The 12,845-nt window shown below is 39.2% G+C and overlaps 1 protein-coding gene across 1 annotated transcript; it reads right to left on the bottom strand.

Moving 5' to 3' along the window:
• Window positions 1-2,245: 2,245 nt before the first annotated feature.
• On the bottom strand, window positions 2,246-7,280 carry mad2l1 (MAD2 mitotic arrest deficient-like 1 (yeast)). The gene is made up of 5 exons (XM_042400331.1): window positions 7,092-7,280; window positions 4,757-4,903; window positions 3,488-3,608; window positions 2,888-2,991; window positions 2,246-2,777 (listed from the first exon to the last, which is right to left on the bottom strand). Exons 1-5 carry the CDS (start codon window positions 7,153-7,155, stop codon window positions 2,605-2,607), a joined length of 609 nt encoding a protein of 202 aa, XP_042256265.1. The 5' UTR covers window positions 7,156-7,280; the 3' UTR covers window positions 2,246-2,604.
• Window positions 7,281-12,845: the final 5,565 nt, after the last annotated feature.

The following is a 12,845-nucleotide window of genomic DNA, read 5'->3' as shown; positions in this document are numbered from 1 at the left end:
GGAAGTTTTCTCCATATAAAATAATCCAGAATGTATCAGGGCGGTGCTGACAGGTTCATTAAATGTTAAAATCATTCAATTACATAGAGCAGAAATCACCGGTCCACAGCTTTCTAATGGTTAAAATCAATCAGTTTTTATTTATATAGCGCCAAATCACAACAAAAGTCATCTCAGGGCACTTTTCACATAGAGCAGGTCTAGACTGTACTCTTTAATTAACAGATACCCAACCATTCCCCCATGAGCAGCACTTGGCGACAGCGGTAAGAGTTATTGCTTTTTTCTTGTGAAATACCGAAAACTTTCCCCTCTTCAGGCCTCTAAAAATCCTTCAAATGAAACTATTGGAGAAGGAAAAATCACTCCTTGGTTGAACTGCTCTCAAGTCATGTCCACACTTGGACTGGGCATTGTTTGAGGGTTTTTTTAACAGTAGTGCCAATATGATACCTGGGTTTCAGTAAAAACGCTACTTTTTTTGATACCTTGCTTTATTATAACCCCCCTTTTTAAAGGTATACTATGCAGGATTTTCCTAAAAAAACGATGTATAGACTCATACAAAAGTAAATCCTCTCAATGGTCACTTATGACCTACTAGAGTGTGAGGCGGTGTTTTTATCTGCAGAGGCCCTGCCCTTTGCCTGTATTTTCTTATTATTTTTGCTGTATTTGGGATGTTTCTGGGCATCAACCTTTGGGCACAGGGTGTGAGGTTGGGACTTGTAGCATAGCAACAATGTTACATTGCTGTCTCCTGGGCGTGTTTATTTGCACTTTAGAACATAACCGCTGTGAAACAATCAGAAAATAACATTTTATTTTCATGGTTTCATGATTCATGGCTTTGTTCTCACCAGTGCTGCTCGCTCTCTTCATTCACTCTCTAGCTCGGTAGACCGCCACTACTCACTCTCTCTCTTGTTCACTCTTTAAGCCAGGAAGGAGGGGCCAACTTTGAATGCTGTGTTTAGAAACACAAGCTAACAAATCCTGCATAGTATACCTTTAATTTAACAAAAGAAGTAGAACTTTGCCCAAATGAAAATTGGCAGAATTAGGATTTAAATCAGTAAATATCTTGACCATTCATTCAATGCCAGCTTTCAGCACTTAAGTAGTTTTTGATATTCAGTGCAACAAACATATTTCAGTTGGTACAAAAAATATTGAGACTTGATGCCAGGCCCTAGTCCAGGTCATAAGATCTGATGATGATGGGTCACATGTAGACATTGCTTCATTTTAAGGGGTAATAAACCAAACCAGTTGGGAACCACTGCCATACTGAATAGTGAAAGTACATAAACAGCCTACTCAACAACCACTGTAAAAGTACCCAACAGGAATAAAATGAACCCCCAGACCCACTCAGTCGTCTCTGTTAAGTAATACAGAGCTTGAACTGGACACACACCAGTGGTCCACAGTACAAGACCATGGTTGTATAACACCATGTGCATTCTCCAGCCCCTGCTGTGAAATACACATTCATGAATTATTTGTTCCACTATCAATTTTCAGTTGGTGTATAAAAGGGATTGAAGGCAAAGAAGGTGTCGGTCACTTACTTCCACACTCAGCTGCCATCATTCAGACATCTTGTCTCTTTCCACTTTCCTCTCTTACAAACTTTCAGTACTCAGAACACAGTAACTGGTGCCACCTAGGTGCATTTTATTAACAGCAACAAACTGGCCTGACAGCCTTGTCTTAAACTAAAGCACTTTTGTAGACGCACATGTTCAGTAAGCTCATTTGTATTTGTGGTTGTGTTTTGTATTTGGAATAAGTCTCCAGGACTGTAATACACGTGCCTGTTGCCTGGCCTCTTTGCTTCTTGAAGGAACAAAATATCTACTATTTCCTCACTGCTGCAGTGTCTGGGTTGCTTAGAGGAGATTTTCTTATATTTCATTTGTTGCATGTTCATGAGAGGGCATTAGTGAGAAAGGCTTTTTTAGATAAAAGACTTATGGGTGTCTACTGCGGGTGAGGTAATGTAATATGCTGATATGGTACCAGTATGAAGGTGTTCCACATCTGCAACTGTCGACACCACTGAACACTGTGAGCCAAGTAAATGGTATATCCCATTAAAGAATAATGCTTATTTTCTATGTGTTCTGTGTATTGTTCTGTACTTTGCCATGCTGTGTGTACAACAGAGACCAACCAGTGACTTTATGTTGCACTGCCACCTTCTGGTCAAAAGCAATAAAACCACAAAAAGAAACACTGGTGATGGAGCCAAAAAAGTTTTTTTTTTAATTCATGAGATTTTATAAAAGTTTAACATATAAACAACTAGCTTCTAAAACAGAGTTGACAACTTGAAAGGGGGAAATAACAGTTCCTAACAGACAAATTTCTGCTTATGGGAAATATTCACATCAGTGTAGACAGAGCAGATTGCCTGTACATCCTTTTCAAAAGACAAACAAGACAGTGAAGTTCAGAGAGGGAAAGCGTACAGAATACTGGACAGAGACAGACGGTGAGGTAGGACAGGGCAGTGTAAAATCTACTGTTTTCTACTAGGGGCAGTGGGCGGTGCTATATACAGCTCATAGGGTTGAGAGGAAGCCATGGGTTAGAGGTTTAAACTGAGTCGGTCCTCTTGTACGCCACCATACTGTTCACCTTGTGGATGGAGGTGGTGAAGGAGCGCAAACGCACCTCCTCTGATTGGTCGATGATCTGCGGGCCGGACTCTTCCCACTTGTCAGGAACCACCAGGTCTTTGTCGGTGTACACCAGGAGGTCAAACGCACCTGGAGTGAAGCGGGGGAAAAGGTCAAAGGGTCAAAAAGGATCACTGGACCACTGTAGAAAAAGGATCTGGTAAAAAGAAAGAAAACAAAGTGTCTGTCTGGTTACTCACATGGCGTCTCCAGCAGTGGCAGGAAAGTGACTGTGGCTGTTATCTGTCTGATGACAGAGCGGATCTCATCCTGAATGGTTTTAATGGACTTCTCTCTGGGAGCACTGGGAGACAGACAAGAACTCAGTAAACACACATGATCTAAGGACAAACTACACCATCTGATACTTTCATAAGATTAAAAAAAAAAACAAAAAAAAAAACACCAATATTTCCACATTGGCAACATAATACAAATTTGTAAGATCTACTGATTCACACTTCATTGAAATAATGATAAGTGTAAAAAAAAGTGATTTTGCATTCTTTTATGACATCAAGTCAGCTATTTTTATACTATGTGATACAAAGGATTTTTTGAAGCCTCTGAAGCAGCTGCTTCAACTGATGAAGTGTGTTTGGCACTGGATGAGTCATGATTACCATCTGTTGGATTTTAATTGGACTGCAACTCAACACACACTGTATGAGATTCTGTCTTATCATTCATCGCTTCAACTCAAAAGTAAAATAGTCTCAGATACTGTTGAACTATTTTCAGAATGCTGTTACATGAGTGACTTCAAAGACCTTCTCTGAACAAGCAACAGAGGAGCTGACCTGCTCTCCTTGGCCGACTTGTCACACTCGATGTCAAACTGCCATCTCTCCAGCACCTCGTTGGTTTCCAGGCATGTGATCACCAACACCAGCTTCTGCACTGTGCACTCAAACAGCCACTCTGCAACACACACAACAAACACGTTCACTGACTTAAACGACCTGGACGGGATCTAATTAGAGGTGAAATGATTTGTCAATCAATGGGAACGGCGACTATTTTGATAATCGAATAATCATTTTAGTCGTCGTTTAAGGAAAAATGCCAAACATCTGGTGTTTGCAGCTTCTCAAATGACAGGATTTAAAACTTATGTGTCATACATAATAGAAAACTAAATATTTGAGTTTGTGACTGATGATCGGACAAAACAAACAAATGCCATTTGATGACATCACCTTGGGCTCTTATAACAGGCATTTTTCACTGTTCTCTGGCATTTTATAGACAAGGATTAATACAGAAAATAGTCAGCAGATTTATCAATAATGAAAACAATCGTTAGGTCTAATTCAATATTGTCCTTCTTCAGTTAGGGGGTATGATGCCGTCTCTGGTTCTTTTCAATACAACAAGAAATGAGACATAAAACATTTTTACAAATCTAAAAAAAAAAAAAAAAAAAGCACATCTAAACAGTCGAGACCATTTAACAGTTATACCTGAGCTCACACTGTTATGTACTCTGTACGTGTGTATTCTCAGAAACTGGAAAGGCCATAACAAAATCACAGAGTGTACTTCTATTATATTAAAGCAAATATTTTAGTGTGTTACACAATGAGCAGCTTCAGAGCTTAAATACCTGAATGAAATAATTGCCATTTGATTTGAAATGTCATGAAGGTATAGTTAAAAGGTGCATTTTGTTTTATTTAGTAACTACACATTTTATTGTGGTTTTAAACTCTGACTTTCATTACTTTCAAATGTAATTTAATAAGAAAATCCACAGTCTCTCCTAATGTGCCAATTATCTGCATGTATGCATGTCACGTAGCAAGTGAATGTGCAATACCTGCTGGAAAGAGACGATGTTGCTTTAGCCTGTGAGCCAACTGTTAGTAATGGATGAGATGAAGCAACAATATGGCCCTTATATTAAGTTTCTACAACATAATGAGACCATGTAAATCTTTTTCATACAGGTTTCACTTTCTCATCCGTATCTTGCCTCCTACAGTTAAAAATCTGTTGGGAGAAAAAACAACTTTGGAAGCTCAGATGTAGAGCTTTCATAGTAGAAAGAAGCATAACACTGAGGCTACCTTTGAGTTGAGACACCACGTTGGTCAGGTAGTTCTTCAGCTTGGGATCAGTGGTGAGTTGAAGGCTCATGTCATAGTGGGTAACTCTGGTGAATGTCTCTGGAGGATAGATGCCTCGCTGGTACAGGATGCTGTTGATGCCAAATGCTGCAGGTTCAGACAAGAAAACGTCAGAGATCCGTCTATCATTTGAACAGGACTCAAAGGCCTGTTCACACCTGGTATTAAAACGTGTCTTGGGTGATCTGATCACAATGGGACAGCTCTAAGTACAGGTGTGAGTGCACCCAAGATGTTTTGAGGATGCACTGAGATTAGAGATGTACAATATTGTATTTTTTGCCGGTATCTGATTTGCCAATATTTTCCAACTCATTTAGGCCGATACCGATATATGCACATGTTTTTTTTCACCTTGCCGAGGAGACTATTATGCATGCAATCACAGACTGTACTAAATATGATCAAGAAAGACAATATATGAAGGAAGAAGTTAGGAAGACTGGAGTTCAGGAGCTCAGCATTAAACTTAAACGTCTTCAAGTTTATTAGACAGGCAGGATTAATGGGCAGGATTAAGTTTCTGGTCCACACTCCGAAGCAGAAGGTGGCAGTAATGTGCCACCATATACTGGTTGCCAACTGCCATTATAAACCAAAAGGAAGTAGTAGTAGTTTTTTCAAACAGCGTGATAGATCCTGTCAGCCGAGGTGTTTCCTATCTGTGCATCCGACCACAGCAGCTCCTCCATGGACTGTTTCACCCTGACGGTCTGGTGCTTCCTCTGCAGGCTCTACTTCACTTAGCTGCCCGCAAGACCTGCTGCTTCTTCCCACTTTAACCTGAGTAACAAACTGGGGCTCGGTGCTCCGGTGTGTGAAGTGGAGCCTGTGGAGGAAGCACCAGGACAGTCGGGGTGAAACAGTCCGCAGTAGGACATACAGCTGGGCAGTGAAGGAGAGGTCACCCAATTGGCCTGTCATATCGGCAGAAATGTCCATTTCAGACCGATGCCGATATTTCATCTTAAAGCCTTTATCGGCCGATACTGATGACGTGCTGATATTATCACGCATCACGGAGATCCAATTTCCCCACCCTCAGTGAAACACAGAGAGCAGAGGAGGAAAATGATGCATTGCAAATGGAAATGATGTTTGTCATGTTTATTTGCTTATAGAATAGAAAGTGAGATACGGACACAAGTGGTCACTCAAGACGGATGTGGAGACACATTCTAATGCTAGGTGTGAACTGACGTACTTAGAGCTGTCCACTTGTGGTCAAAGCACCCAATTAATGCCAGTTCTGAACAGGGCCGAAGAGGTGATATGGAACACAACCAAATTAAATAATACACTGAAACACCCCTCAACACATCAACTATAAAAGTGTAAATAAGGCACATATAGGTGGTGGTGTAATATATGTGGTGGAATACAAAATAAGACAAATAATGAATGCAAAATATGCATGTTACATGTAGATATATCACACATTTACATGTCACAATACATTAAACAGAGTACACATTATTTGCAATATCAGAACCAGAACCAGGTTTATTGCCAAGTAGGTTTGCACATGTAAGGAATTGACTTTGGTGTTGTGGTGCAAGACAGTCAAAATAAACACAAAATGAAGTCATCCTCGATCATTTTAAAAAGAAAGAAGTTTACTTTAAAAAAAAAACAATGTAAAATATATTCTTAGATATTCATTCAGATATCTAACTAGATTAATTTAGATATTATGTGCAGATGAATGTCAGTTACAGCTTGTAGCAACATCTGCTTTTCTTTACCATTAGCATCAGTTATATAGTAAACTGACGGTAAGTTAGTGAACCTCGTTCATAAAACGAAACATTATCGACTTATTAACGAGCTACTAGCAAATGACACAAGTCTCAACTGTGACCAATACATTTCCTAAACCTTTATAGTCTTCTCTTGAATTCGGTATATATAGTACACCAAGTAGCACATAACATAATACTGTTTTTACTTGCAAATGAACTCTTTCTCCTGTTATCTTGCTCGGCTCGACTTCCTCCGTAGTTCAGTACGTGGTGGGCGGAGCACTTCACCGTGTTTAAAAGTTAAACTTTTAAGGAAATAAATGGATATTTCGTGGATAGTGCGCTCAATTTAAGTGTGGAGTTTAAACCTTTCCGACGAAACACTTAATTTGGAGATGTTTTCAGGGATGTCGTTGCTCTGTGGCTCCGCCGCACAGGCCTCGCAGCAGCAGCAGCTTAGCAAAGCATGCTGCGTGTCTAAAACGTTCAAAACGAGCAGTTGAGAAAACAAATGAGTCAGTAGAAATACTTACAGAAGAACTCGGCCACCAGCTCTGCGCTTCCTTTGAGAGTGATACCTTTTAATGTGCTGGTCATTTTCGTAATACTTTTAGTTTATCCTCGACAGTAAACCTTTGTTGTATGTTTTTTCTTTGCGTCTAGGCTTCAACTACCCGCCGTCCAGTTTGAAATTTGTCAGCGCTTTTGCGCATGCGTGAAAGGGTTCGGCGCAACGTTGATGACGTATTAAAAATTGCGTTTACAATCTTTTGACACTAGAGGGCACTACGTCGATACTCAACGCATAGACTGTATATAGATACACACACACACACACACACACACACACATATATATATGTATATATCTTTATATACAGTCAATGACTCAACCTCATGCTCAGATATTCAGATTAATTACTCTTTCATTATTGACTTTTCAACATTGATCTCATTCATATTCTTCGTGATTAATGTGTAATATGCAGTAATTATTCAGTTGCACTTAGAATAATAACTCAAATAATAGTTTGTTTGAACAATTAAAAGCTGCCCCCAGAAGGCCAGGGGAACAAAGGAGCAAAACAAAAATGTATCTAGAGAGTAATAGTCTCTCACATAATGAAGTTATATGTATATCCACAGCATTAATTCCACCAGTACAGCACTGCAGCACTCTGTTGCTCTTCTCTTATTAATATAAATATTGTCTTCACTCACTTATTAAATGTATAGATTTTATTAGTCTGTACCATCAGGTTTGTTATTTTAACACAATAAATGTTGTGCGGTTGTGTTGAGAACTCACCTAACCGTTTACAGTAACCAAACAAACTGGTATGAGGTATAAGTGTTGCTGACCCACTGACACAAAGTAATGCCAACTCTGCCACAAGTTCTTATTATTTTTCAACAGGACAGAACAGCTCATAGGGAGAGGGACAGTATCAAAGAGGAAAGTCAGAGACTGGTAAAAGCTATAAGGTTCTGCAAAAGAAAGTTTCCACAGCTGAACAGACCCTCAAAAAGCTGGAGACTGAGCACAAAAAGGCTCATCTAACAGACAAAGAAGATCAGATCTCCTCCCTGCGGGATGACAGACCAAGAACCGTTAATCCCCCTTGATGGCAAAGAGAGGCAGACCTACAGCAATCAGATGAGGTGAGCCAGCCAATTTTTGATCACAGGGCTCAGAAAAATGCTGGGACATATGGATTTTGCAAGAGTTCCTTCCTGAAAGAGAAGGAGGAAGCCCTAAACTAGAGTGAGGAGAATAAATACAAAATAAAATATGATCCTCTGGAGAAATGCTTCCAGAAGAAGCTGGCCTCAGAGAAAAATCATAGCTTTCTGCCCAGGAGGACGTCTTCAGAGGGGTTGTGGTTACGGGGAAATGTGAGCCAGAGGAAATGTGTAAAAGCATCCAGCTTCAGGTACATTCAGGAAATAAATAAATAATAAAGATATAATAAAGAATAGAATAGAGAAATAGACCAGCAGAGTGGAGGATGAGGTGAGCTGGTATAAAAGACATCTGTGATCGCAGGTTGTAAAAAATGTCAGAGGTCGGGAAAAACGGCTACAGAAAGAGCTCGGCCCTACTGAGGGAGAGAAAGCAAGGACAAAAAGTGACAAAGCAAATGTGATGCTCTAGAGAGAAGCTTCCAGAAGGAGTCAGCCTGAAGAGGAGCTTCACGCAATGGAGCCGTCAGACAAGGAGGACAGATTTTTAAAAGAGCTCCCTGAGAAGGAGATGAGAAGAAGGGAGCTCTGCAAGAAGGAGAGGGCTTTTGACTTGAACAGATACATGAGTATTACAAGGCTACAGAAGAGATTAGTTTCAGCATCAGGCACGCTGCTTTAGCTACTCATGTTGATTTGGAAGAACAGCCTTTGGTGCTGACATCACAGTAAGAAACAGACAGCTGTGGTGCCAAAATGGCCACAGCTGGTCTGGATCAAGATCGACCGATGGGACATGATGGGAATGATGGGCATGTAGTGCGTCACTTCTTTAAAGTTCCCAGAAGTGAGATGTGTCACTTCCATTAGTGGTCTTTTTTTCTTATTAACTTTACTTAACCAGATTTAAAGACGTTGAGAGTTTTCACTAATCGCTAATAAAAAATTTTTTTTTTTTTTTTTTTTTCATAAATCTCTCTCATGTTTTCATTGTCAGTGTTTGTTGACTCAGGCTACAATGTACAATAAAATTAAATGAAAATTAAAATAAAATCTTTAAAAATATGTAATAGTTTGTTGAAGACATATGACTTCCAACATTATTTCTGTTGTCTGTGGGTGTTTAGATTTGAACTAATACAGTAAGTACCGAGTCTATGTCCAAGTGTTTCAGGAGAGCTAATGTTAGCTAGCTTGCTTCTTCATAACTGGACCTGATGATGAACAATGATAACAATCATTATATACATCCATAACTTTAAGGCACTAAGCAAACTGTCTGTGGATGTCCAGAGTTTTATTTGAACTCAAGCATAGTGTGAAGATAGTTAGCTAATGTTAGCTAGCTATCTTCACACTGTGCAGACAAGAGGAGAGAGCAGCGCGAAAACACCAGCCTGTTGTACAAATGTGAGTAATTTTCCATTTAACTTGTAGAAGTTACAGATCAAAGAATAGATTGTTAATGACTATGAACATTAATAGCAATTGAAACTATTTACATGAATGATTAAATACTGCCTATTGAAACTTGAACTGAAAAACTTGAAGAATGTGTGAATGAGTTTTAACTTAAACATGTCTTCTCAATAACAGCCATGGTCCTGAGGAGCTGGAGGAGTGTTGTTTGGTGCTGAAAGAGCAGCAGTGATGTGCCCACGCAGCTGCTCCCCAAACTGCAAGTCTGGCTGAAGCGGATCATTTCCGTCATCTGGCCCCAGTGCCTCATCTACAGGCTCAGGTGTGTCTCCATCCTTGAGGCAGAAGTTTTGCAAAATGGCAAAAAAAAGCGATGTAAAAAGTAGAAAAAAAGTAAAAAAATATGGATCACCATTTGACCATCACATTAAATAAAGGAATTATACAATATAGAACTTCATTAGTTTTTTTAATCTAGGTATACAAGTAAACTGTTAAGTGAGATACATGTATATTTAATATACATATTATACATCCATGGGTAGACAGGTTAACAAAATATCCCAATGCTTGGACAAACATACAAAGCTAGAGAGACATGCTATTACAGCTAGCTCTTCTTTCCCAGATTCACAGCCTCAGTTGGGCAGCCTCCTCTTCAGCTTCTTGCTTCTCTTCTTCTTCTTCTTCTTCTTACCAAGGACAACAGCAACCAGCATCTGATCCATATCCATGCACTTCCATCAGTATTATCTGTTTAATTTGATAACTCCTCATTCACTCATCATCAATATCCACAACAACGACCTTTCACAACCTTCCCGTGACTGACTTTTATACAAAGGCCTACAGATCTTGAAACATTTTGTATATACAGATAAATATTTTTAAAATAATAAATATATATATGAAAATGAGTAGACACTTATGTATCTCCAAGGTGAGCTGAGATGGCGACATCATGAATAACACTGCTGTCCCAATTGCAGATAGAGTGTACTGCATGCTCAAATCTGAACTTGGCATACCTTTTATTGAGAGAGGGCTATTGAGACAAACTTTAAACATAACTAGCATAAGTAACCACAGATTCAACTTGCACATTGCAAACTGTCCATGGGTGAGATTTATTTGAACTCAAACAGTATGTAGTAAGACTGACTCAAGTTATTTTGGGAGAGCTAACGTTAGCTAGGAACCTTCTCTATTGCTTCTGGGTGGAATGACTGTTACAGCCATAGTTACAGTACATACTGATACACAAATTAAACATTAAAATCACAAGCTGCACACCCTCTGCATCCAACTTAGAACAGAGTAACTAAACATGAAAATGACCACATCATTAAATTTGTTTCAACATTTTATGGTCCATACTGCCCAAGAATGAAATATGGGTGTTGTTAGTTTTGCTCATTGCAGACAAAGAAACAACTTTTTGTTTTTCTGTTTTTTTCATTCCAAATACAAAATGGAAAAAACAACTGATGGAACACAGCCCATCTTTCCTCAGAAACTGCCATTAGCTGTTCCCATGCAGATATTTTAAAGCCCACTCAGCTCTCTTCTTGGTGGAAACCCTACTGCTCCCCTGCCAGCTGAAGGAAGTAATGACTGTATAAACCCACGGCAGTGAAGTCATCATAAAGAACATATTTAACAGCCTGCCTCTTGCTCATTGACAGGTCTTGTTTTTTTCCCCTACCACAGGCATGTTGCCATTCATCATTGGCCTTTCCAAAAACCTCATGTACACTGACAAAACGGAACACTGAAGCCCCCCTCGTGGGAATCCAGATGGCATAGAAATGAGTTTTTTCCCGTGTAAACTGTCTACAATCTAATAGCATCGATGTCTCTGCATCAGCAGAGGTTACCTGGCTTCAGTAATGTGACAAGAGCGCATCAAGTATTCATAACAACTCTGTCAAGTTCCAAAGACGTCCATGCTATGTCAGTTCACACTATTCAAATAAATTAAATTAATCTGTTATGACAATATTTTAATAACTGACTTAATCTGTTGCAGTGTGAGGGGAGTTGAGTTTTTTAGCTGACAACTACATCTGAATCTCATTATCTTAAGAGTTTAGTTTCTACACTAATGGCTTTGGGAATTATATTTCACAGTTAATTTACATTTTTGTATGTCTGCTTTGAATTACATACTTGCATTGTAATACTTTGCCACACATACAGCCAATAAATTAACACGCATGCCACCAGTAATCTAATAAATTTACAGGAAGTTGTGCGAACTGTAATCCCACAGTAGTGTTGATTGGTTTGTGGTCATTTTTAACTCAAACCCAGCCTACACTTTCGAGCCAAGTGTTGCAACACTGATTCCAATCCCAGTGTGAGACCCAACTGGTGTCACTTCATCAAATCTGGTCTAAACTAACAGCTCTATGGTTTTATATCGAAAGACCTCAGCACCACAGTCATGTTTCATAACAGAGACTGTGGGTGCTGGCATCCAGCCCTCTCAAAGAGAAGCCTCTCTTTCTGTCTGGCATCATGAAAATGATATATCCTTTTCTTGACTGTTTTCTGTGCTTATAAATGATTTAATGTGTTTTTTTCTTTAGGGAACAAACCTCAAGGAGGAGAAGCGGGGAATTTAGGAGACAGACTAACTTTTTGGCCTTCCATTAAACTTCAGATAGCCATTTTAGTAAATCTGCAATAAAATATTGTTTTCTTCAAACATCTTGTTTTTAAAAAATGACTTTTGATCACCTTTCAAAGTCAGGAAAGTATCTCAAAACACTGAAAATGTGTGCAGTCTGGTGAAATGTTAGCAGTCAAACCCCATTCAGGTATGCTGGCTTCATCTATCTGTTAAAGGTGTAGTGTGTATAATTTATTATACAACAGGTAGTTCCAACCAAGCAATCTGATTGGTCAACTAGACATTTAGCATGTGCTCAAATCAGCATGACAGCACAACTACCCATGCTCAAATGAAAAAAGCCTCATCACTAAAAATATTACTCCATCATTCATCAGAACTACAGACTGTGACGTTGCGCTGACAACAACAGTCATTTCTGGGTAGACGACTGGTGGTTGATTTGAATTGCGGAGATTTGTGAACTTGGCTAACTTGTTTTATTCTGTTGTCATTTTCAGCCGTAACTGTAACATTTGAAGATATATAGTTAAACACGGTGGTCCGACCTA

The sequence above is a fragment of the Thunnus maccoyii genome, chromosome 22, assembly GCF_910596095.1.
Source record: "Thunnus maccoyii chromosome 22, fThuMac1.1, whole genome shotgun sequence".
Lineage (NCBI taxonomy): Eukaryota > Metazoa > Chordata > Actinopteri > Scombriformes > Scombridae > Thunnus > Thunnus maccoyii.
Note: the sequence above shows the minus strand (reverse complement) of the source record. Positions and strands in the feature narration are given on the sequence as shown.